The 22265-nt window shown below is 49.3% G+C and overlaps 3 protein-coding genes across 8 annotated transcripts in view; 1 reads left to right on the top strand and 2 right to left on the bottom strand.

The window, feature by feature from the left end:
• Positions 1-10789, bottom strand: part of SLC7A7 (solute carrier family 7 member 7) — a 22780-nt gene extending 11991 nt beyond the window's left edge. For 2 of the 3 annotated variants that reach the window (XM_066627080.1, XM_066627081.1), the window contains exons 1-7: positions 10717-10789; positions 8899-9419; positions 5239-5364; positions 4299-4443; positions 3229-3352; positions 2820-2923; positions 2140-2236 (exon numbers count right to left, since the gene is read on the bottom strand). In XM_066627080.1, coding sequence (XP_066483177.1) covers positions 2140-2236; positions 2820-2923; positions 3229-3352; positions 4299-4443; positions 5239-5364; positions 8899-9419; positions 10717-10766 — 1167 coding nt within the window. In that variant the 5' untranslated portion in view covers positions 10767-10789. Of the gene's footprint in view, positions 1-2139; positions 2237-2819; positions 2924-3228; positions 3353-4298; positions 4444-5238; positions 5365-8898; positions 9420-10508; positions 10563-10716 lie in introns of those variants that run through there. The other variant, XM_066627082.1, reaches the window with a different exon arrangement.
• The window catches only part of RBM23 (RNA binding motif protein 23), a 443258-nt gene that overhangs the window by 323335 nt on the left and 97658 nt on the right, over positions 1-22265 (bottom strand). The gene's annotated exons all lie outside the window — the stretch shown is intronic.
• On the top strand, positions 13926-17348 carry MRPL52 (mitochondrial ribosomal protein L52). Of its 2 annotated transcripts, XM_066628873.1 has the most exons (6): positions 13976-14054; positions 14677-14769; positions 16103-16187; positions 16483-16550; positions 16849-16913; positions 17186-17348. In XM_066628873.1, exons 2-6 carry the CDS (start codon positions 14766-14768, stop codon positions 17330-17332), a joined length of 369 nt encoding a protein of 122 aa, XP_066484970.1. In that variant the 5' UTR covers positions 13976-14054; positions 14677-14765; the 3' UTR covers positions 17333-17348. The 2 variants fall into 2 exon arrangements, with proteins under 2 accessions (XP_066484969.1, XP_066484970.1); XM_066628872.1 differs by lacking the exon at positions 14677-14769 and having other exon boundaries at positions 13926-14054.

The following is a 22265-nucleotide window of genomic DNA, read 5'->3' as shown; positions in this document are numbered from 1 at the left end:
ATCCAACAACTGGCAAGCACCAAAGCTGCTCATTGTCATAGACAGAACAAAATATCCAGGCTTTTCACGCTGTTTTCTAAGACTGATACTTGCCACGCCTAACGAGATGTATCACATCAAGATACATAATGCCTTGTCCTTAGAAGACTTCCAAGATTGCAAGAACTGAAAGATATGCTGCCCTGGTACAAGTCACCCACCACCACTTTTGTGGAAATGTAGTCCTTTTGTAGTCCATAAATATGAGTCAATGAATCATATACATTTTTATTGAGTGGCAGCCCAATACTAACTTACTATGCAGTAGCACCAACATGACTACCACTGTATCCTACTGGGGAGTTTCAGCCTCCAGAGGCCTCCTTGAGGTTACATTTATTCTTTTGCTGGCAGCCTGGCACCCCAGTGGGTCTACTTGGATCTGCACCAGCTTTATGTCAGCACCATGATTTATGTCAGATCTTTAGTATAGTACTGGCAACCTTCAGTCTCGAAAGACTCTGGTATCGCGCTCTGAAAGGTGGTTCTGGCACAGCATCTAGTGTGGCTGAAAAGGCCAATCCGGGAGTGACAATCCCTTCCACACCGGGAGCAAGTGCAGTCTGTCCCTGGTCTGTCTCCCTGGCTATGGGCCTTCCTTCTTTGCCTCTTTGCCTCAGACTGTTGGCAAAATGTCTCTTCAAACTGGGAAAGGCCATGCTGCACAGCCTGCCTCCAAGCAGGCCGCTCAGAGGCCAGGGTTTCCCACTTGTTGAGGTCCATCCCTAAGGCCTTCAGATCCCTCTTGCAGATGTCCTTGTATCGCAGCTGTGGTCTACCTGTAGGGCGCTTTCCTTGCATGAGTTCTCCATAGAGGAGATCCTTTGGGATCCGGGCATCATCCATTCTCATGATATGACCGAGCCAACGCAGGCGTCTCTGTTTCAGCAGTGCATACATGCTAGGGATTCCAGCACGTTCCAGGACTGTGTTGTTAGGAGCTTTGTCCTGACAGGTGATGCCGAGAATGCATCGGAGGCAGCGCATGTGGAAAGCGTTCAGTTTCCTCTCCTGCTGTGAGCGGAGAGTCCATGACTCGCTGCAGTACAGAAGTGTACTCAGGACGCAAGCTCTGTAGACCTGGATCTTGGTATGTTCCGTCAGCTTCTTGTTGGACCAGACTCTCTTTGTGAGCCTGGAAAACGTGGTAGCTGCTTTACCGATGCGTTTGTTTAGCTCAGTATCGAAAGAAAGAGTGTCGGAGATCGTTGAGTCAAGGTACACAAAGTCATGGACAACCTCCAGTTCATGCGAAGAGATTGTAATGCAGGGAGGTGAGTCCACATCCTGAACCATGACCTGTGTTTTCTTCAGGCGATCATCAGTCCAAAATCTTGGCATACCTTGCTAAAACGATCCATGAGCTGCTGGAGGTCTTTGGCAGAGTGGGTAGTGACAGCTGCATCGTCGGCAAAGAGGAAGTCACGCAGACATTTCAGCTGGACTTTGGACTTTGTTCTCAGTCTGGAGAGGCTGGAGAGCTTTCCATCTGATCTGGTCCGGAGATAGATGCCTTCTGTTGCAGTTCCAAAGGCCTGCTTCAGCAGGACAGCGAAGAAGATCCCAAACAAGGTTGGTGCAAGAACACAGCCCTGCTTCATGCCGCTTCGGATGTCAAAGGATGTCAGAGCTTTATAGCATGCACAAGTCTGAGTTGCTCTGTCCAGGCGGATCAGGACTGGGAAGGGAATTAGGATTTGGTGGGCGGCACTGCTGCAAAATCCACCCCCTTCTCAAGCCAGATCCACCTTCCTCCTTGCTCCATCTTTACCCCATTCCACCCCCTATGTGGTCTTACATGTTCTGGGGGGCAGAGTCTGTTAGAGCACAGATTCAGTCATAGGAGCAGCAGTCAGGTCACGCACAGTAGCAGGTCAAGTTTGTGACTTCATAAAACACAATGTGCCAGCTGACTGAGCATTTTGCAGGCATTATGGCTAGTTAGGACTGGGCCATTATTGTATCTGCATGATTCATCCTACTTGCACAAGCCATCCAGGCCTGAGGCAATTGGAAAATATGGCCTTTTCTGACAGATGGCGAAACTGCCAATCCACCTCCCCACTAACACCATTTAGATGTTTTCTGCCCATAACTTACGTTAAAGAGCAGAGCAGGCACAGGTGTGAACCGCTGGACATGGATCATGCAGATGGCATCAGGTAGGTGCCCCTCGCGGGAACCAACAAAAAACAACCTAGAGAGAGCAAGGGCGAATGTGAGGAAGCTGCTCTTAAGAGACTGAAGAGCATCAGGCCCACTTGGGTCCCAAGACCAGCCCACGGAGCGGGGAGAGAAGTTATCATTTAGCAGAGCAATAGGAAGGGGTTCCATCAGGACAGAGTGCGTTCTCAGAATCCACTGTGTCATCTCAAGAGATTTATTAGAGCAAATGAATGCTCAGGTCACACAAGGGTTGGCCATATCCAAAGCAGGACCATTCTTCCAAAAAGGTGGGCACCCCTTGAATCATGCCATCCCTGCCTGCTACCTAGGGTGATTTGTATGGCAGGCCAGGTCTGAGAAGGGTCAAAAGCTGTGTTTTGAAGAAGAAGAAGGCCAAGACAGGCATTTAGTTTCAAGGTCTGTGAAGTCCTCACACACAAGGAATTACCATCTGGGCTTCAGTTGGGGAGACTTGTGCCAAACGGCAAATACATGGAAAAAGTTAAAAGTCATAAGTGTGGGCACCGTTCCTTAAGCGAAACCAAGGGGTGAAGCCACTTGCTGCCTGGATGCATTCCCCTGAGGCAGGGTGGACACAGATACACACAGGTTACCTGGAAGCTGCTAAAATGGACGCATTGAGGCCCCCAAAGCAAGACAATGCCACAGCCAGCGGGATGGTCCAATTCATTACACTAAACACTTGATCAGCAAACATCTAGGAGGAAGAGCATGCAAGAATAGCATGAGCTGGCAATGGCCTTTGGCTGGTCTAATATAAATATCACCCCCAACAGTGGGAGAGCATTTGTTTTTGTAGTGGGAGGGCCAGCCATAATGCTTGTTCAGCCCCGCTGCCCACCAGGCACCCGGAATCCAAATGAATTTTCACACCAGAGCCTCCTGCTCTAAGAATCCCCCACTGAAGTTGCTCTTTTGAGTATAGTCACATTGCGGACAAAGATAACAGCCCTCTCAGAGCTGGAATTGGTAGTCAGCCATGGGTGGGGGGATGCTACTCACCACAGCAACAGCATCACTGGTCAATATTTCCGTCTTGCTCAGCACCGAGTAATAGGCAACGTTGGTCATGATGTAGATCACAGTGACAATGGGCATGGAGATGCCAATGGAGAGGGGCAGGTTCCTGGGGGCCCAGCAAAGACAGTGATGTTCAATCCCTTTCATCTCTCTCTCCATCCCTGTCTTTGCCCCACTGGGCACCTTAATCCTTCTCGGTATTTAATTCAGTCAAATCAGTGTTTACCACAAGCTCCCTTTAATTGACTTTTAACTGGAAGGAGAGCCTTAGATTTCCCGTTATGAGACATGCTTTGCTTGCAAAAGCCAAGAATGTTTCCTGCCCTTCACCGCCAAGCTTCGATGAGAACCCAGACATCCTAAGCCCACTTTGGCCCAGGCGTCATTGCCTGCCTTCGGCCACTAGATGGCAGGGCCTCTCCACACAAGCTCACGCCAAACCAACCCATTAATTTGGAAGAATGATAGATGAAGGGTGTTGTGTCTCTGTGGATTCCGCTGCTTGTTGTGGGAGAGGAAGATGTGGCTGAGGTGCTGCCTCCCCACCCCACTACTTGGACTGGGTGCTCTGCATTCTGGTGCACAACAGGGAGAGCTAGCTAGCTGGCAAAGGGCCTCAACTAACTAGTCTGGAGGCAAAGCAGGAAGAAGTCCCTGCCACTTTCACCTGGGCAGCAAACCCTGCTAAAGTCTGGAGGCAAAGTCTGAAGACTGCTGCAGGGTGGGGTGGAACTGATAAGGAGCTTCCATAAGGAGCTCCCAAATGATAAGGAGCTGATAAGGCCTCCTGCTAGAGGCTAGTTCCCTCCCCAGCCCCATTCTTGGCAAGCCAAGCTCTGTTTATTAGTGACGTTTTCCCCATCATTGCAGTGACAGGGAGGGGGGAGCTATGTTGCTTGTCCTCCTGTCTACAACACCTCCTTGTCCTGTCTACAACACAAGCACTGTCCAATAGGTGCTGGCTGCCACACTGCACACAGCGTTCTGAACCGTAGCTGTCTCCCCAGAGCCACATTTTCCCAGCAACACAGTGTTGTGCGTTGAATGCTGACCTCTCAGGGTTCTTAATTTCTTCAGTAACAAAATTGAGGGTGTCCCATCCGGAGTAGGAAAAGAGTGCGGAGTACAGCGCCAAGGCAATGTTCCCCGCCTGCCAGGAGGACCCTTCGAAAGAGTTGACAAAGTTCTCAGAATGTCCTGTAGGAAGAGAAAAGGGTCCACTCAGGCATGCCCATCCCTTGATTTTCCTTGCTTGCTGACTCACTGTTAGGTGCATATGTGCTGACTTCACTGAAAAGCCTCACCAAAATATCAGGGTGCCTCTGGAGATTGCAAAGGGAGTCCTGGCTACAGAGTTGTATCTACCACGGCCTGTTCAGACAGGCAATCATCACCTAATACTACAGTCATCGAGTGATGAATGTGCATGTGGGCACTGACCCAAAAAGCCCAAAAAGGGGGGGGGGCGAATGGACTGGGAGTCTGCATTTGGTCCTGGGTTCAAGTCTTACCTCTGATGCGCCTTCACTGTGGTGCCTGGGAAGAGTGACAGAGGCCCAAATCCTAACCAACTTTCCTGCACTGACATGGAAATGAGGCATGTCCTGCAGTTGGGTGGCAGTCACAGAGGCTTCCTCAAAGTAAGGGAATGTTTGTTCCCTTACCTCGGAGCTGAAGTGCCCTTACCGCGGTGCTGGAAAGTTGGTTAGAATTGTACTTGGTTGGTTAGGATTGCCCTTGGTTAGGATTGCCCTAACTCTCAGCTTCAGGCTGCAATCCTAAATGCACTTTCCTGGGAGTAAATCGCACTGAACACAATGGGACCAACTTCTAAGGAGGCATGCACAGGACTGCACCGTCAGTCCTTCTTTCGTAACAGAGGCCTGAGTCACAAGGCTGTGAGCTCAAAACGCAGTAAACATTGGGAAGAGGTTTCTAAAATCAAAGTGCTGGCTCCACGGAGAGAAAGAAACTGGACTGGAGATCTGATACCTTGCACAATGCGAACGACCCCGGCAATTATCACAGCAATGAGAGCCAGCACCTTGGCGTAGGTGGACAAATCCTGAACCCGGGTGCCCCATTTCACATAGGCGCAGTTCACAAAAGTGAGTAAGCCTGTAAGAGAAAAGAAAACTGCATCACCCCCAGACATCACAAGAGGCTTATGACGAATCAGAGCAGGAGGGGAGAAACTGGGCCCTCCTCCCCAAATCCTTTAACGTGCCAACATCCACAGGGTTTGATTCCTAAAAAGAGAAGGGAAGGCTGCAGTCTTCCTGACTGCGACCTATTAACTCTGTGGGTGGCTTCAAATGAATTCCATGAGAGAAAGTCAAAGATCTGCAATGGGGCACACAATATCCCTTTGCCCAGCCACGGGTCTGCCGACCCCAGCGTCTGGGCCAGGGCTCAGTACACTCTCTCCAGGCAGTAGAGGCCAGCCCTCTCACTACCCCGCCTCTGGAACTGTCACGGGATGCTGACCTCATCGGCAGACATTCCCTGACATCAAAGAAGCAGGTCGCTGGGGTGGGGGCTGAGTCTGGAACCTGCCCCTTTGCAGCCCCCATGGATCTTGCCCTCCCCCCAGCACTGCTGCAGATGCAGAAACTGACAGAGAGCAACTGGGCCCACTCCCATCTGCTCACACCTGGACTTTCAGCTACATAGTTCCTCCCCAGGTTTTGTTTCTCACTCCTAGAGCCTGCCCTGGAGCCAAAGGCACTTGGAGCCAGAACTGCTACTCTCAGCCATGGAGAGGGCACTGTGGCCTAGTAGGTTGAGGTGGGAAGAAGACGGTCAGGAATTCTTGAACGTCTCTGGCATGGGATTGGAGGTCCCTGGGTGGCTTCTGTGTGCAGTGTTTATCCATGGTTCTAACCACTCACCCACCCTGTTTCTGCAGCTAGAGCAAATTTCCCTGCTGGGTGGCTGGGAGCATGAATTCTACACTCCGGTAGGACTGTAAATCCACAGACTGTAGATCTGTGGAAGGAGCCACAGATCCCATTCATTGTTACAAAAGCAACAATGGCAGGCAAGACAGAGACACCAAACTACACAGTTTGTGTGCCAGAATCACAAACCCTGTGATTAACACGTGAACCAGTTTCTGGACCTGAAGCAAGATGGAGCCAGACGGGTCCTTCCTGGGTCCCGTTCAGACTTCCCAGCCAAGCGCCAGCTTCAGAAGTGGAGCTGTTGGCTGTTTATCCCTTTTAGCTTCTGATGTTTTCATCCTCTGTCCTCATAACCTTGAGCTTTTTTTGCAGGAACAAGCAGTTGTGACTCAGGGGTCTGTGTGGGATTTGGCTTTTTGCCAGACACCCAAACCCAGGGTGGGGGGGGGGCCAGGGGGAGAAGGAAGCAAGCTTTCCAAGGGAAGAGGAGGAGAGAACTGGGGACACCTCGGGAGCAAAACAACTTCTTTATAAACAAGGCAATAAATTCTTCTCTCTTATCATGCTCAGAACAAAGCCAAGAGTCAGCGACTACCATTTCCACACAGCTTCTGCAACTCCACAGGATCAAACCCAAAAGGTGGTCCACTCTGAGCAATCTTGGACCTGCCTCAGATTGGCCTTACTCTCCACCAAGTCTCTCGGCCATCCTCTTCCATCACCACCAGGTCAACAGTTCCCTTGTAAGTGGCGACGGACATCCCTACAGACTGAAGCATCACACATGGACTAAATTGCAGGCTCCAGGCATCCATCACTGGTGGGCAGTGGCGTAGCTAGAGGGGGTGCAAAGCACTAAGTTTTGCAGGGAGCCTCACCACAGCATGCAAGCAGCCCCCTCCCTCCCCTTTGGAGCCCTTTGGGACAGGGGGAGCAAAAAGGAGGCATACGCCTGGCTCCAAAGAGGAGGGGGAGGGGCTGCTTGCAAAACACAGTGCTTTGCACCCCCTCTAGCTACACCACTGCTGGCGGGGCAGAATTATGCTGCTCATTGTGCCACTCCATTAAACCATCAGACAACATTTCCCAACACTGCAGGAGTCCAGGTGGCTACTTTTTTGAGCTGTGAAGCATTCTTACACCAAGCTGGCCTCTGAGCATGGACAGAGAGCTTTGCCCCAATAAAAAAAGGAAGCAGCTCCCATTTTCAAAATAAACCTAAGGGCACAGCCTTGGGGACCTGGGAGAGGATGAGATTCCACCCAAACCCGAAGGAGTCTTGCCCCAGGCAGGCAATCCCGCACCCCCCTTCCCCCTCCCCGGTCTCAGTCCCCACATCCTTAAAACAGGCATATTTATATGGTCTGGCTTATAAAGTTGTTTTCAGAGTTCCTGAACATTCAAAATCCTTGGAGCACTTGAGAAAAGCAGTCTGGAAATACTGACTGTCATAATTGCAATGAAAAGCCTCTGAGTTTCTGCTATTGACTGCAGACAGACCTCCACCCCGGTGTTTCTGTACGTTTCCCACCCCCAGCCTCACCACTACCACCTCTCTTGCTGACCCCGAGGCTGGCGGCCTTCTCAGCCGGCACATTCCTGTGTTGCCACGGGAGCGGTTTTGGGGAGCCTGACGCTGCGATTCTCGCCAGCTGGATCCAGACAAGAGCTGCCAACTCAGCAATGCCTGTCTGTCAGCTGAAGTCACTGGTTTCCTGAGAAAGGCCCAGAACTGCCCACAGATTAAGAGGAACAGAAAGAGGTGACAAAGGAAAGACAAAAAGAAGAGTGTTCCGGGGCTCACCAGTCCCTGCACAGAGTACATGCCGTGACAACAAAGTTCCTCTGAGCATGCGCAGGGTATCTTTCCCTCCTCCCTGAATAAAAATATCCAGGCAAGTTTCAGACACTGAGCACTGAGCGTGTATGGACTTGTCCACCTAGTTTGGCTTTCAGAGGCCTCTTTTCCAAGAGAACAGAGAGAATCAAGGGTCAGGATTCCTGGGTCCTCTCCGGAGCCGCAACAGAGGGGAATGGAATCTTATAGACTGCAGTCAAGGACAGAGGGTTGTTGGTCAGGATGGCTATGTGGTTGTCATATTTTCCTACTGCGCCTTAACAACAGACAAGCAGATACACAATGCTTCTCTCCAGCTAGGAGGTACAGTGGAAAGCGTCACCTTGTTAATTTCTTGCAGGGGCTTATCAAAGCAGAGGGGAGTCATGTTGGGCCGGGGAGGGGGAAGGCAGCAGTCACAGATATCTGATTTCTGTGACTACATCAGCCAGGGAAGTGATATCTAGTAGAGAAGTGGTGAGCGAGCACTGGATCCTATCTGAGAAAACAATACTATCTCTGCTGGTTACACTGGGAGGCAAGATAACGTGGGTTATATCTAGGGAGGGAGTGGAATGCAATAGTTCAAGCAAGGGATGCTGGAGGCCAGGACTCCCTGGTTCGATAGAACCAAGATGGAGTTCTACAGTGCAAAAGCTGAAGCTTTCGGATTCACCCCCCGAAGCACCAAGATTCAAATCCATTGCCAAAGAGCAGAAGGTCACAGGAAGATAAAACCACAATGACAGATTAGATACTGGGAAGAAGGCGCCCTTCAACCCACATGTAGCTGAATCAGCTTGGCATTGCCAAGGCCACTCCCCCATCCCGACTTTGGGATTGCCTCCCCCCCCCAACTCATCCAACCCTCCTTCATCCCTCCCCAAGCTGCCCCCTGCTGGTCCAACTCACAGATGCAGACCGCAGCCAAGAGACGACCGGCCAGGTAAGGCGCCTCGCAGGTAGGGAAAATGGGTTGCACCAAGTAATTCGCAAAGGTGATGGCAATGACCGCCTGGCTGGTGGGTTCAATGATGAGGAGGGAGGTCCAGAGGCGGATGAAGGCCGGCAGCTCCCCAAAGGCCTCCAAGATGTAGGCATAGCTGGCCCCGGACTTTTTGATCGTGGTGCCCAGTTCAGCGTAGCAAAGTGCCCCAAAAACAGAGAAGAGGCCCCCCACAGCCCAGATGACAAGGGAGAGCCCATAGGAGGCACTGTACAGCAACACGCCTTTGGGCGATACAAAAATGCCGGAGCCAATCATGTTGCCCACAATCAAGCAGACGCCATTGAGGAGAGAGATCTCCTTCTTCAGCTGCACGGAGTCCTCTGGAGGCTGGTTGTGGGCGGCCGAAGTCCCGTTGGGTACCACGTTGGTGGGCTGGTCATCCTGGGACGGTGCCACATATTGCGACGTCTTGGCCATTGCCTTGCTAGAAGATGAACAGTTCAGGTTAAGCCCTTTGCCTCTTGGGGGCACCTCTGTATCCTAAAGCAGTGTTCTTCAGCCTGTGGGTCATGACCCCAATGGGATCACAAAGCATCTTTTGGGGGGCCATAGCAACCTTTCAAAGCCTGTGCAAGGGAGGGCTTGGATGCAGTCCAATAATAGCACTGCCTTTTCAAAATTGAGTTCTTGATATAATCCTGTACAGCCTCAGTGTCTTACCCTGCAGCTCTTATGCCTGGTCCTGCTCAGGCCGCTACCTTACAGGGTTGTTGTGAAGACACAAGAGGTGGAGGAAACAGAGTGGGGATGGGCAGGGATAGGGACAGGGTGAGTGGATTGTGTCCCAGGAGAGGGGGCAGGATAAGCAGTGGGTACCCAGTCTCATACTTTATTTATTTATTTACTGGGCTCGTGGCATGAAAAAATTGATGACCACTGTGCTAAGGGATGCCTTTCTCCTCTAGGAAGTGCCAGTTCACAAGGGGTATTGGCAAGATTTTCAGAAAGGAGAAGGGTGATGTAACTGGCTAGCTTGCTTAGTGTGGGTGGAAAATTGGACAGGGGGTGGGTGGTCTTTGCCTGCCCAGATAGGAGCTAAATAGGAGCTCACTAATCCAGGGTGTTAAACAGAAGGACTGAGACACAAATCATCCCTTTGCCTCCCACATACTGTGATCCAGGACCCAGTTCTGGGACGAAAGCAGAGTTCAGTGGTTTGCCTGAGGGACTGGACAGAAAGGACTCTAAGGCTTGATCGTACTGGGAAAAGCAAGTGGGCTTGGAATTCAGACTGTTGGGCACTGTCTCCAAATCAGGAGGTTGTACAGATGGTGTTTGGGGGGTTTCAGAGCTGGGGCCCTGGCATTGTGGGCTTCACACGCTAGTCAGGGAAGAGAGTCTAGTAGATGGAACACAGGGGCTCAGAGTTGGGACGTAGAGGGTTCTGGTCATGGGACTGAAGGGTAAGAAGGCTGGGAAAGAAGATTCCCCAGCCCTCAGCCAAGAGCACTGCCCAGGGATCTAAACAGGCAAGGTGGGGATGATGTGGGAGAGAAATTGACAAGACACTCACCGGTTCCAGGCTCAGTTCCCTCACCCAGGTCCCGCAGCCTGCCCTCAGGCCAGCTCAGGAGTAAAGAGAAAGGAGCTGCCGGGACAGCAGTTTTTACTTGAGGAACTAACCAAGGTTGCTGGGGGCGGGGTAAGGGGGGTAAGGGAGGGTGAGCCATTGACTGAGTCCAAGGTCCGTCCAGTGCCAGGTGGGGGCAGGGGGAACCTACCTCAGCATTGTGGAAGATAATGGGCTGGCAATGCCTGTGAATCTCCCCATGGCAGTGCCCTCTGTGAGCAGCACACACTTCCTGCAAAAGGGCTTACACACACTCACATACACACAAGTGAAACCGCTTCCTCCTTTCTGATTTCAGTATGGGAGAAAGCTTCCAAGTTGCACAGAGCTCTTCGTCAGAGAGCAAGAGACCCATGAACTCAAGCACAACTGCTTCAAAATAAACAGGCATGTAAACAGGTAAAGATAGTCCAGCCCAACACACTCAATATAAATATTAGCCCAATATAAATATTGTTGCTAATACAAAGGTCAACTATCTCTTCATTGAGCCCTGTGGGGTAGGAAGGTCTCAGGCAGTGGTGTCGCTAGAGGGGGTACCAAGCACTAAGTTTTGCAGGGAGCCTCACCACGGCATGCAAGGAGCCATTCCAGGTGGTGGGAGCAAAACAGAGCTGTACACCTGGCTCTGAAGGGGAGGGGCTGCTTGCACTGCGCAGTGAGGCTCCCTGCAAAACTTTGGGCTTTGCACCCCCTCTAGCTACACCACTGGTCTCAGGGGAGGTGAACTTTTTAAAAACTTGGCAGATGAATGATATGGTAGAAGTCAAAGTAATTCAGATGAGACCATTGGTTGGACTGTGTAGGCAAGGATAGCATCACAATCTTCGAAGCCATACCAAACTCTTCTTCCAACAGGAAGGCCTCTGAGCAATTCAAACACCTGCTATCATTCCCTGAAGTCTTGCTCCTGTGAAAATAGTCTGCATCCAGCACACACACAAAATACACCTTGTGGTTGTTGATCTGCTTTACCTGCAATAACTACCACTGCTTCTATAAATGTAATGGATTGGGATCACACAGGCAAGACACGCAGACAGGGGGGGAATAATCCTTTCATGCGTACCTAGCCCCTCTTGTGAGAGTGGTTAAATCCAAGGTTGCCATCTTTTCTTCTCTGACAGGGCTCCTGGGCTTTGAACCACTATGCCACTGAGTCTAAGAATACCAGGCACACAATGTACAGAGGCCTGGCACCCATTTCCCATTAGCCCCTCACAAGAGAGAAGAACAAGCACTGCCGACCCCGTCTTCGTCCACATGCAAGACGCGGCTCAGATCAAGCAGGAATGCTGTTGAATAGACCGTATTTGGCCTTCCCTTCCGCTCTTCTTCCATTTCCAAATACTGACCTGAGTCACAGCTGTGTGCTCATAAAATACTTTAATATTTTTACATTATATATTATAATTTATTATAGTTTCATAGAGATGATAGATTATAATTATAACTTATTATTTCTATATTGTATAATTTATTAAAATTTCATATAGATATGATATTATAATTATAACTTCATATTTTATATTTTATTATAATTTTATGGAGATATATTGCTGTTATAATTTAATATTTTAGATGATATATCATAATTTATTATAATTTTATGGAGATATAATAACTTATTATTTTTATATTTAGTTGTTGGCAACCTTCACTCTCGAAAGACTATGGTATCACGGTCTGAAAGGTGGTTCTGGAACAGCGTCTAGTGTGGCTGAAAAGGCCAATTCGGGAGTGACAATCCCTTCCACATTGGGAGCAAGTGCAGTCTGTCCCTGGTCTGTCTCCCTGGCTATGGGCCTTCCTTCTTTGCCTCTTTGCCTAAGTCTGTTGGCCAAGTGTCTCTTCAAACTGGGAAAGGCCATGCTGCACAGCCTGCCTCCAAGCGGGCCGCTCAGAGGCCAGGGTTTCCCACTTTTTGAGGTCCACTCCTAAGGCCTTCAGATCCCTCTTGCAGATGTCCTTGTATCGCAGCTGTGGTCTACCTGTAGGGCGCTTCCCTTGCAGGAGTTCTCCATAGAGGAGATCCTTTGGGATCCGGGCATCATCCATTCTCATGATATGACCGAGCCAACGCAGGTGTCTCTGTTTCAGCAGTGCATACATGCTAGGGATTCCAGCACGTTCCAGGACTGTGTTGTTAGGAGCTTTGTCCTGCCAGGTGATGCCGAGAATACGTCGGAGGCAGCGCATGTGGAAAGCATTCAGTTTCCTCTCCTGTTGTGAGCGAAGAGTCCATGACTCGCTGCAGTACAGAAGTGTACTCAGGACGCAAGCTCTGTAGACCTGGATCTTGGTATGTTCTGTCAGCTTCTTGTTGGACCAGACTCTCTTTGTGAGTCTGTATTTTTATATTACATATTAAAATTTTATATGGATATGATATAATTAAATTATAACTTCATATTTTATATTTTATTATTTTATGGAGATGTTATATTGCTATTATAATTTAATATTTTAGATTACATATCATAATTTATTATAATTTTATAGAGATATAATTATAACTTATTATTTTTATAATAAAGATATTATAATTAAATTATAACTTAACATTTTATATTTTATTATAATTTTATGAAGATATTGCTACTATAATTTAATATTTTTATATTATATAATTTATTATACTATTATAATGTAATATGATTTAGACATCAACCCCCCAGCAGCCTCCCCTCCATCCCAGCCCTGCAAGAAGCCAGGCATCTCTCGCCCCGCCCCCTGAAGCTCTCCTCCTGTTTGTTTCGTTGCCAGGGGCAACTGCCGCCATGGCAACCATCATCCAAGATGGCGCCGGGGTTCCGGTGACCGTTTCAAAGATGGCGGCGGCGGCGCCACTTCTGCCCTAAGTAAAATGGCGGCCAAGGCCCCCTCAGGCTGTTAAAGTGACAAAAAACAGGATGCTTTTTAGAAATAGGAGGCATTTGTGATGGAGTAGCAAAGGGGCTCTTAGTACTGCTAGGAAAAGCCGTCCTCAAGGCGACACTGAGCGCCCTCTTCTTAAAACAGCGCTGCTAACCTCCACAGATACAAAATGGCCGCCCCCACCCTGAACTTCCGATACGGACTTCCGGGCCTTTGGGGGACCAAAACAGAGACAGTGCATGAGTTTTAAAGCATTTAATGTGATTCCGTCCCGTTCCCAGGCGGTCTTTGACGGTGGGCGAGCATTTAATGTGCGCTTCCCTGAAGAGTACTGACAATATTCCGTACAAAATGGCGGCGCCTTGTGTTGGCAGCCATGTTCTTCCTGTGTAGCGACAACAAAAGAGGCGCATGCTCAAGAGGCGTTTGCACCAAGCACAACAGGGCGGATTCCGTAGATAGGCGGTTTTAAAATGGTGGCGCCCAGTGTGCCTGTGCGAAAATGGCGGCTCCCATGACAGTGCCGTTCCGTACAGTCTGCAGGGAAGGAGGCGCGTGGGTCCTGCGCGACTTTCCCCGGCAACATGGCAGCTGGCGCGTTCCGAAGGCTGAGTAAGGAGGGCTGGGGGGGCTTGCTGGAGGGGGAGCGAGGAGTGGGGTGGAGGCTGCAATGCAGGGGGTTTTGCTGTGCAGGGGGTAGTGTGGAGGCGGCACTGGCCTGGGGGAGCTGTCTGCACTGGCCGGCCGCCTGCCTGCCTGCAAAGAAGCTCTTGCTGTTCTGCCATTTGTAGTTAATCTGTGGAACTCCTTGCCACAGGAGGTGGTGGTGGATGCAGTGTGTGGTTAATCTGTGGAACTCCTTGCCACAGGAGGTGGTGGTGGATGCAGTGTGTGGTTAATCTGTGGAACTCCTTGCCACAGGAGGTGGTGGTGGACGCTAGTGTGTGGTTAATCTGTGGAACTCCTTGCCACAGAGGTGGTGATGGATACAGTGTGTAGTTAATCTGTGGAACTCCTTGCCACAGGAGGTGGTGGTGGATGCAGTGTGTGGTTCATCTGTGAACTCCTTGCCACAGGAGGTGGTGGTGGATGCAGTAGATGGAAGGATGCTCTTTTCTCTTGCACACAACACTAGAACCTGGGGGCAGCCAATGAAATTGAGTGTTGGCAGAGTTAGGACACACGTTATTTCTTTACCCAGCATGTAGTTAATCTTTGGAACTTCTTGCCACAGGTTGTGGTGATGGTGTCTGGCCTAGATGCCTTTAAAAGGGGACTGGACAAATTTCTGGAGGAAAAGTTGATCACAGGTTACAAGCCTTGATGGGTATGTGCAACCTCCTGATTTTAGAAATAGGCTACCTCAGAATGCCAGGTGCAAGGGAGGGTGCCAGGATGCAGGTCTCTTGATGTCTTGTGTGCTCCCAGAGGCATCTGGTGGGCCACTGTGAGACACAGGGGGCTGGACTAGATGGACCTTTGGCCATCCAGAGCAGGGCTCTTCTTAGGTTCTTATGCCTGGAAAGGGAGATTTGCTGCTCTGCCTTGGATGGTTTGAAAGTTTCCTGCTTTTGGGAAATGATTACAAAGTAACATCTTCCTCCCAGCAATGACTTCTCAATGCATTTGCTGCTGCAGCTGCTGGTGTTTTCTGGCTTGTAAGAGAACATCATGCTGTACAAGTGCTGACGTTTCCAAACTCTCTCGGTAGGGGGCATGCTTTCAGAAGCCCTGGCATTGGTAGTCCTGGCTTAATAGGAAAAGCTTCAGGTCAAATCAGTGACATAGCTAGAGGGGGTGCAAAGCACTAAGTTTTGCAGGAGACCTCACAGCAGCATGCAAGTGGCCCCTCCCCTTCGGAGCCAGGTGTACATCTCCATTTTGCTTCCACTGGCCAGAATGGCTCTGAAGGGGAGGGGCTGAAATGTAATGCTTTGCACCCCTTCTGGGTCAAATACTGTACCTACTGTACTTTCTTCTTCCAAATGTTTAGTGTCACACAGTGTTTCTCAACATTTCGTCACCCACTGTGCCACTTTGTATCAATCACCTATTGGAAGTACCACTGGGAATTATGTCATCACCAGTTACTTCCAGACTGGGAGGCCAGATGCAACACAACAAACACCAGTAGGAGGCTCAGGGCAGGTGTGAGGGTTTTTTAAGTGCACAAAAAGTGCATGCTGCAGCTCTGCCCATTGAGCCAAGCCTCCAGCTGCTGCTTGTTGAATTGTATCGATGGTCTTGCTGCCAGGCAGCAGGGGTCTGGGGATCCTGTGAATACCGCCGAACACCACCTCAAGTGCCACTAGTGGTGCGAGTACCATTGTTGACAAGCGTTGGTGTAGCAGCATGGTTCAGAGACAGAGCTCAGAGTTCTTCAATCAAAATTTTGTTTTCTGCCATGAACTTACTGGGTTACTGTATTGATTCATTACTGCTGTTTATATTTCACTTTCCTACACTAGAATTATACATTTGCCACCTGAGCCCCCCACTCGCAATAATGATATAAACCACACAACAATTACTGAGATAAAGTATGCAATGCTTTGAATACTATATGTAAGGAAATCTTATTAATATGGAATAGTTTTGGGGCTCAGGCAACTTCATTTCTATTGAACCCTGTCTTGTCTCTTCCCACTTTCACCTTGTAGGACCCCAGCTGGTAAAATTCATTTTTGCATCCAGGAGCCTGCACTGTAGCACTGCAGACCAGGCTGGTGGAGCATGGAGAGTAAGGTGAGTGCTGGAAAGGGAGGGAAGGATCTCTGCAGCGCTACCAATGAAGGGAGAATAACTGTGTTCTAACATTCAGAAGGAACAGAACACTGTGGGGACCAGTTTGGAGCAGGGAATGACTTGTGTTTGGTCCCTGAAATTGGGAGGAATGTAATGATCAGAAGAGTCTCTGTAGAGAAGCATAGCTGGAATTCTTAGTGGTGCAGACTCAAAACAACAGAACCATCTCATTTCTTTGTTTTTCTACATAATTTCTGCCACTGTACATTCCTTTTTGTTCCATGTTTCCTTCCAGGCATGGTCTCCCTGTAAACCCTTCAATTTTGGGGCCCATGACGGACTTGCCCGATTGGTCATTTGCTGGTAAGAAATGTGCAGTCTGCCAAGTTGTCTTGATTCCTCTTAACTTGTGCCTTCCAACTGTTCATACACCTGATCATCTCCTTTCCCTGGCTTAATTAATCCTCCACAGAACTAGGACTCTCTCTCTATCCAGAGTATGTGCATTTTATTGTCACATTCTGAAATATTGTTCTATCCATATAATTCCAGAATAGCTGGGAGTTCAGAGGGTGTGTGTTTATATCTAGGGCAGAGAGAGCAGTAGGAGCCTTACAAAAGGATCTTTTGTAATTCCATGGTCTCTTTCTCATTTTCCCAGATGGGCGACCTGCCCCACCAATGAAAGGTCAACTTGAGCGTCAAGAAAAGAATAAAGAATTTGCAGTAAGTGAGATCCAGAGTTCCCAGGAGCACTGAGCATTGTGGTTTCGTGTGTGTTCTTGAAATCTCTTGAAGATCCCTCTCACTAAACTACTATCAAGGTTTCCCAGCTGAGCTGGAAGGCAGTTCTGCTTGAAATGTGCTTAAATTTGTGGCCTTCAGAGCTGCGTTAACTGTGGAGAGCGGTGAGGTGTGTGTATATGCATCTTGCATGTGAAGCTGGGGAAGAACGTCTGTGGACACTGCGCTAACTCCTCTCCTCTTACCCTGCACAGCGTCGTGTAGCCATGATCTCTGCAGAGATGGACCGCGGGATTGAGAGGTGGGAGGCCCGGCAGAGAGAACAAAAGCAGCAGGCGGAGGAGAAGAAGCACCAAAGGCTACAGCCCAAAGGAAGCTTCCTCCAGGAGCATCCCAAATAAATATCTTCCTCTTAGTCTTTGGTTCTCCCAACGTGCTTGGGGCCGTTGTGTGTTTTCCTGGGGTCTTAATTTGTGTGTGTGTTCATGTGGTGACCATTTTGTGGTATGCATGTTGGACCTTGCAAAGCATTGTAAACAATTGCAGCAGCTGGGATTCAGAAACGGTAGAAGGTGAGCCTCTGGCTTGATTGGAAAGATTTGCCCTGTTAAGGACAGGGGCTTCCAAACTATGGCCTGCAGGCCAGATCTGGTGCACAGAGATAATAATCTCAGGTGCAGTGGTGGCGGAGCCTTGCCATCCACCCCACCACTTCCCATATTTGCACCCAATCTTTGCATAAACTCACACCAGGCAGTCGCTTCCCCCAGGAAATTGGGGCATAGAGCCTTTGGGATGATTGAAAGTGGAAGCAGCTGCTTGGTGCAGGTTTCTGCAAAGATTGGGTGCAGAGACAGGAGGCAACGGGCCAGAACAGTAAGGCTTTGACAGTGCCCCACCACACCCAAGATTATTTTCTCAGTGCACCGCGGGCCATAGTTTGGAGGTCCCTGGTTTAGGACGAGTGTATAAGATTCCTCTAAGGACAGTGGAGCCTGACAGATTGGCTGGACACTGGAAACCAAGGCTTCGTGCATTTCGCTCTCTTGCATGAGGCGTTATTGGGTAAGTCTTCTGCCTGTGAAATAAAGCAGCTGGAGCCAGGAGCAAAAGTGTAGTACCGTTGCAATAAAGGCAAGAGGGCTCTCCAGTCCTTCAGCTTGCTACCTCTTGACTTCTTGATTGAAGGTTGTAGCTTGTGGTTATATTAAAATAGGTTTGAATCAATTACACAGGCCAACACCCATTTCGCTTCTTTAAACGTTACACCAATTCCTGGGTATACGCAGGGTGCTGATTCAAGAAACGGCATCCGTTTTGCCCTATCACGTCTAGTTTTGGAGACACGGCATAGCCTCTTTAGTGAATGGTTCAAGCAGCTTCCTCATGAGGAAGCCATGGTGTAGGCTTGAATCAAGGAAAAATGAAAGCCATTTCCTTTCATGGCCATGGGAGGTAATGGCAATCTTTGTGAACCACCCCTCAATATGAGCTGGTAAACCTATTTTTAGTTGGGAGAAACTGCCCAGCCCCTTTCCACAAAATGCTGTGAATTCTTCCAGAATGGAGGGGAGGACCTGGGATGGATTATTGGCTGGACCCCCCCCCCCCAATGCATGATAATGACCCTTTTACACTTCTGTACTACTTGGATAATAAGGATAGATAATGAGAGCTGGGCTGAGAGCTATACCTAACATAAGAACAGCCCCACTGGATCAGTCCATAGGCCCAGCTAGTCCAGCTTCCTGTATCTCACAGCAGCCCACCAAATGCCTCAGGGAACACACCAGATAACAAGAGACCTCATCCTGGTGCCCTCCCTTGCATCTGACATTCTGACATAACCCATTTCTAAAATGAGGAGGTTATGTATACACATCATGGCTTATAACCCGTAATGGATTTTTCCTCCAGAAACTTGTCCAATCCCCTTTTAAAGGCGTCCAGGCTAGACACCATCACCACATCCTGTGGCAAGGAGTTCCACAGACCAACCACACGCTGAGTAAAGAAATATTTTCTCTTGTCTGTTCTAACTCTCCCAACACTCAATTTTAGTGGATGTCCCCTGGTTCTGGTGTTATGTGAGAGTGTAAAGAGCATCTCCCTATCCACTCTGTCCATCCCCTGCATAATTTTGTATGTCTCAATCATGTCCCCCCCTCAGGAGTCTCTTTTCTAGGCTGAAGAGGCCCGAACGCCGTAGCCTTTCCTCATAAGGAAGGTGCCCCAGCCTCGTAATTATCTTAGTCGCTCTCTTTTGCACCTTTTCCATTTTCACTATGTCTTTTTTGAGATGCGGCGACCAGAACTGGACACAATACTCCAGGTGTGGCCTTACCATCGATTTGTACAACGGCATTATAATACTAGCCATTTTGTTCTCAATACCCTTCCTAATGATCCCAAGCATAGAATTGGCCTTCTTCACTGCCGCCGCACATTGGGTCGACACTTTCATTGACCTGTCCACCACCACCCCAAGATCTCTCTCCTGATCTGTCACAGACAGCTCAGAACCCATCAGCCTATATCTAAAGTTTTGATTTTTTGCCCCAATGTGCATGACTTTACACTTACTGACATTGAAGCGCATCTGCCATTTTGCTGCCCATTCTGCCAGTCTGGAGAGATCCTTCTGGAGCTCCTCACAATCACAATTACCTTACCTCTGCTGTGTAAAGTGAGCTGAGTTTTGGATTCTAGGATGCTGATGTAGCCCATAGAGACAAGCAGGCCATGCAGCTCCTATTCATCCCCCCTTTTTGCCATGGGAGTGCTAAACAGGTAGTCTCTTGTGCAGGCCCAGAGCTTCAGTGAGGTTGTTGCACTGGTGGGCCTTCTGGCTATGCCTGTGTTGCTTTCTTTTTCCCAGGCTGCCTTTGCATTTTGAAATAATCAATTTATGGTTAAAGAGCCTGACAATGCAACTCTCTCTAGGCCACTTTTGTCCAAAGAAAAATGACCCTGTTCACAGCTGCTACTGCTTGAGAAAAGGACAGCACGCAAAACAGTCCCTCTTGTACGCAACAGACAACTGCTGCAGGGCAAAGATCAGTCTGTGGGGCAAAGCTAGGGCACAAACGTGGGATAGATCTTGGACCAGAAGGCTTTGGTTCAAATCCTTGCTCAGCTATGAGTTTCCCTAGGTGATGGTGGGAGTCAAGCCTACCCCACAGGCCTCTTGTGGTGATGTTATTATTGCAAATTATAGTTTCCTCATACTTCATTTTGCCCCTTCTTTCTTCCTACTGCTTTGTGATCTGTTGTATGCAGTGCGCTTTTTGACCACTCTAGGGCTCAGGAAGCTCAATATGGAATTTTTATGCATTCTGAGAACAGAGACAGGTCTGCATTTGAACTTGCTTCTCACAACCAGACTTGGGCTCAAGGGTAAGATTCAGCCCTGAAGTCTGTGTAGTAAAATATGGCCTCTGAACATGTGCAGAGACTGCCTTCCTTTGCTCCAAAGATTGATGGATGTTTCAGCACAGCTAGAATTAGAACAAAGCACTGTCAAATGAGCATAAATTGCTGCTACCATTGCACAAATGAAGCAAAAGGGGGAAAGGATATGTAGAGTTGCCAGGAATTTTAGTTTTTTATTCCATCAGCTGGCCCAAGCAGGAGTGTGTGTGTTTTTTGTTTGGCTGTTGGGGGAGATCCCAGCCTGGCTGAGAACCAGGCAATGGCTGTAGGTCAGCCAGGAAGGAATGCTGGCTTTCCCATCCCTCTCCACCTTATGGAGTCTCCTCCATGCCTGGTCTCTCTTTTGCACATTCCCCCCTCTTGGGCCCGTGGGAAGTGCTGCTGGCCGGGGGTGAGATCACTGGACTGTAGGAAGGAAGAAGGGGCAAAAAAAAAAAAAGCCTGAGGGATGTAGAAATCACCCTTCCTGCTGGAGGAGCGGGGGCAGTTTTCCTGCAGCTGCTTTGCCAGAGTCAGGTGGCTGCTATTGTCTCCACTGACTGGCATCAGCGACCCAAGGTTTCAGGCCAGGGTCTTCCCCGCCTGACCTGTTGTGATAGCAGGAGTCTGGAGCTCTTTGTGCGCAAGGCAGGGGCTCTCCCATTGATCTACAGCTCCTTCCCCAAGTTCTTGTTGCTAAATGGAGACTACGCAACTCTGGGACCGAGGTGTGCATGTGTCGAGGTGGCATAAAGTTTGCTAAACTGGAGCTGTTACTCTCTGCTGTCAAACCCAGGCCTTGACCACCCTCCCTCCTGCCCCATCTTCGGCTGGACTCTCCTGTTTAGCTTTCTAATACAGAAGCGTCCATGCCAAAAGTGAGTCAGTGTCTCAGCCGGGGCGGGAGCTGGCAAGGGGACTGTTACCCCATCTCCCCACCCCCGCTGTCCCAACAGTCTTCTCTTTCCCTTGGCTTTTTCCATCCTGTCCCCTGATCCTACCAGCAACTGATGACATAAAGCCAGCCCAGCACTGCTGGAGGAGGAGAGTTTTGTGTTTTTTTTTTCTTTTCCAGCCCTTCAGCCATCTCTGCCTTGCTGATTCCAGCTGTGTTTTGAACACATCCCTTCCTCCCTGGCGTCGATAATTGCTTCCAGATGGGGCAGCCACGAAAGCATGATGAGATCAGCACCTGGGGCCGCTGCCAAGTGCACGGGACCCACAGGGACGGCCAAGGGGGAGGGGAGAAGCGCATACACCCAGAGGATCCGTGTGTTACAGCATCCCTTGCTGAGGTTCAATGGCCCGCACCCATCCCACATTCTCAGTCCCCTCCCCTCCAGTACCCCCACTCTTACCGCAGGAGTGGCTGGGACATTTTGGCTGCAGCCTGACTGCTGCCCTGGTTAGCATCCACTGAATTATCCCTGACTCAGATGCTTTGAGAGGAAGTCTTGGTTACACAGACGTCACATCAGCGGAGACAGGATGCAGGGGCCGTGTCGTGCATCCATCCCTGGTGACTTGATTTTTTTTATTATAGTGTCTTTTTGTTGTTAATCAACCTCATTTTAACACTTTTATTTTGCTCTCTCACTCTCCTGCTAAGGTTCTTTGAAAAAACTGCTTCATTGTCCCTATAGGGTTGTGCTGTGTGTGGTTTGAAACAAATCATGTAATGTCCTTTTTTTCCCCTTCCAAGAAAAACTGGTTATTGCCCTCATCTTAAAGGGGAGGGGGCTATTTTATTAAAATGCACTGGACACATCTCAGGCAAAGAATAATTTCGAAGCCTTGACACCACATTGAAAGCAGTCTTCCAGAAGATAGCTAGATCTCAAGCTGCACCAAAGTGCAATTGATAGCAGTTCAGGCCTTCAAGCTCTTCAGCTCTACAGTTGCACCCTGGAGCACGTGATGGTC

Source organism: Tiliqua scincoides, chromosome 5 (genome assembly GCF_035046505.1).
Source record: "Tiliqua scincoides isolate rTilSci1 chromosome 5, rTilSci1.hap2, whole genome shotgun sequence".
Lineage (NCBI taxonomy): Eukaryota > Metazoa > Chordata > Lepidosauria > Squamata > Scincidae > Tiliqua > Tiliqua scincoides.
This window is presented reverse-complemented; position numbering and strand designations above follow the sequence as displayed.

Coding starts and splice junctions, on each gene's coding strand:
- MRPL52 (XM_066628872.1), top strand. CDS start 14,027: ATGGCAGCTGGCGCGTTCCGAAGGCTGA. Junction 16,188..16,482: donor GGTGGAGCATGGAGAGTAAG/GTGAGTGCTGGA, acceptor GTTTCCTTCCAG/GCATGGTCTCCCTGTAAACC. Junction 16,914..17,185: donor AAAAGAATAAAGAATTTGCA/GTAAGTGAGATC, acceptor TACCCTGCACAG/CGTCGTGTAGCCATGATCTC.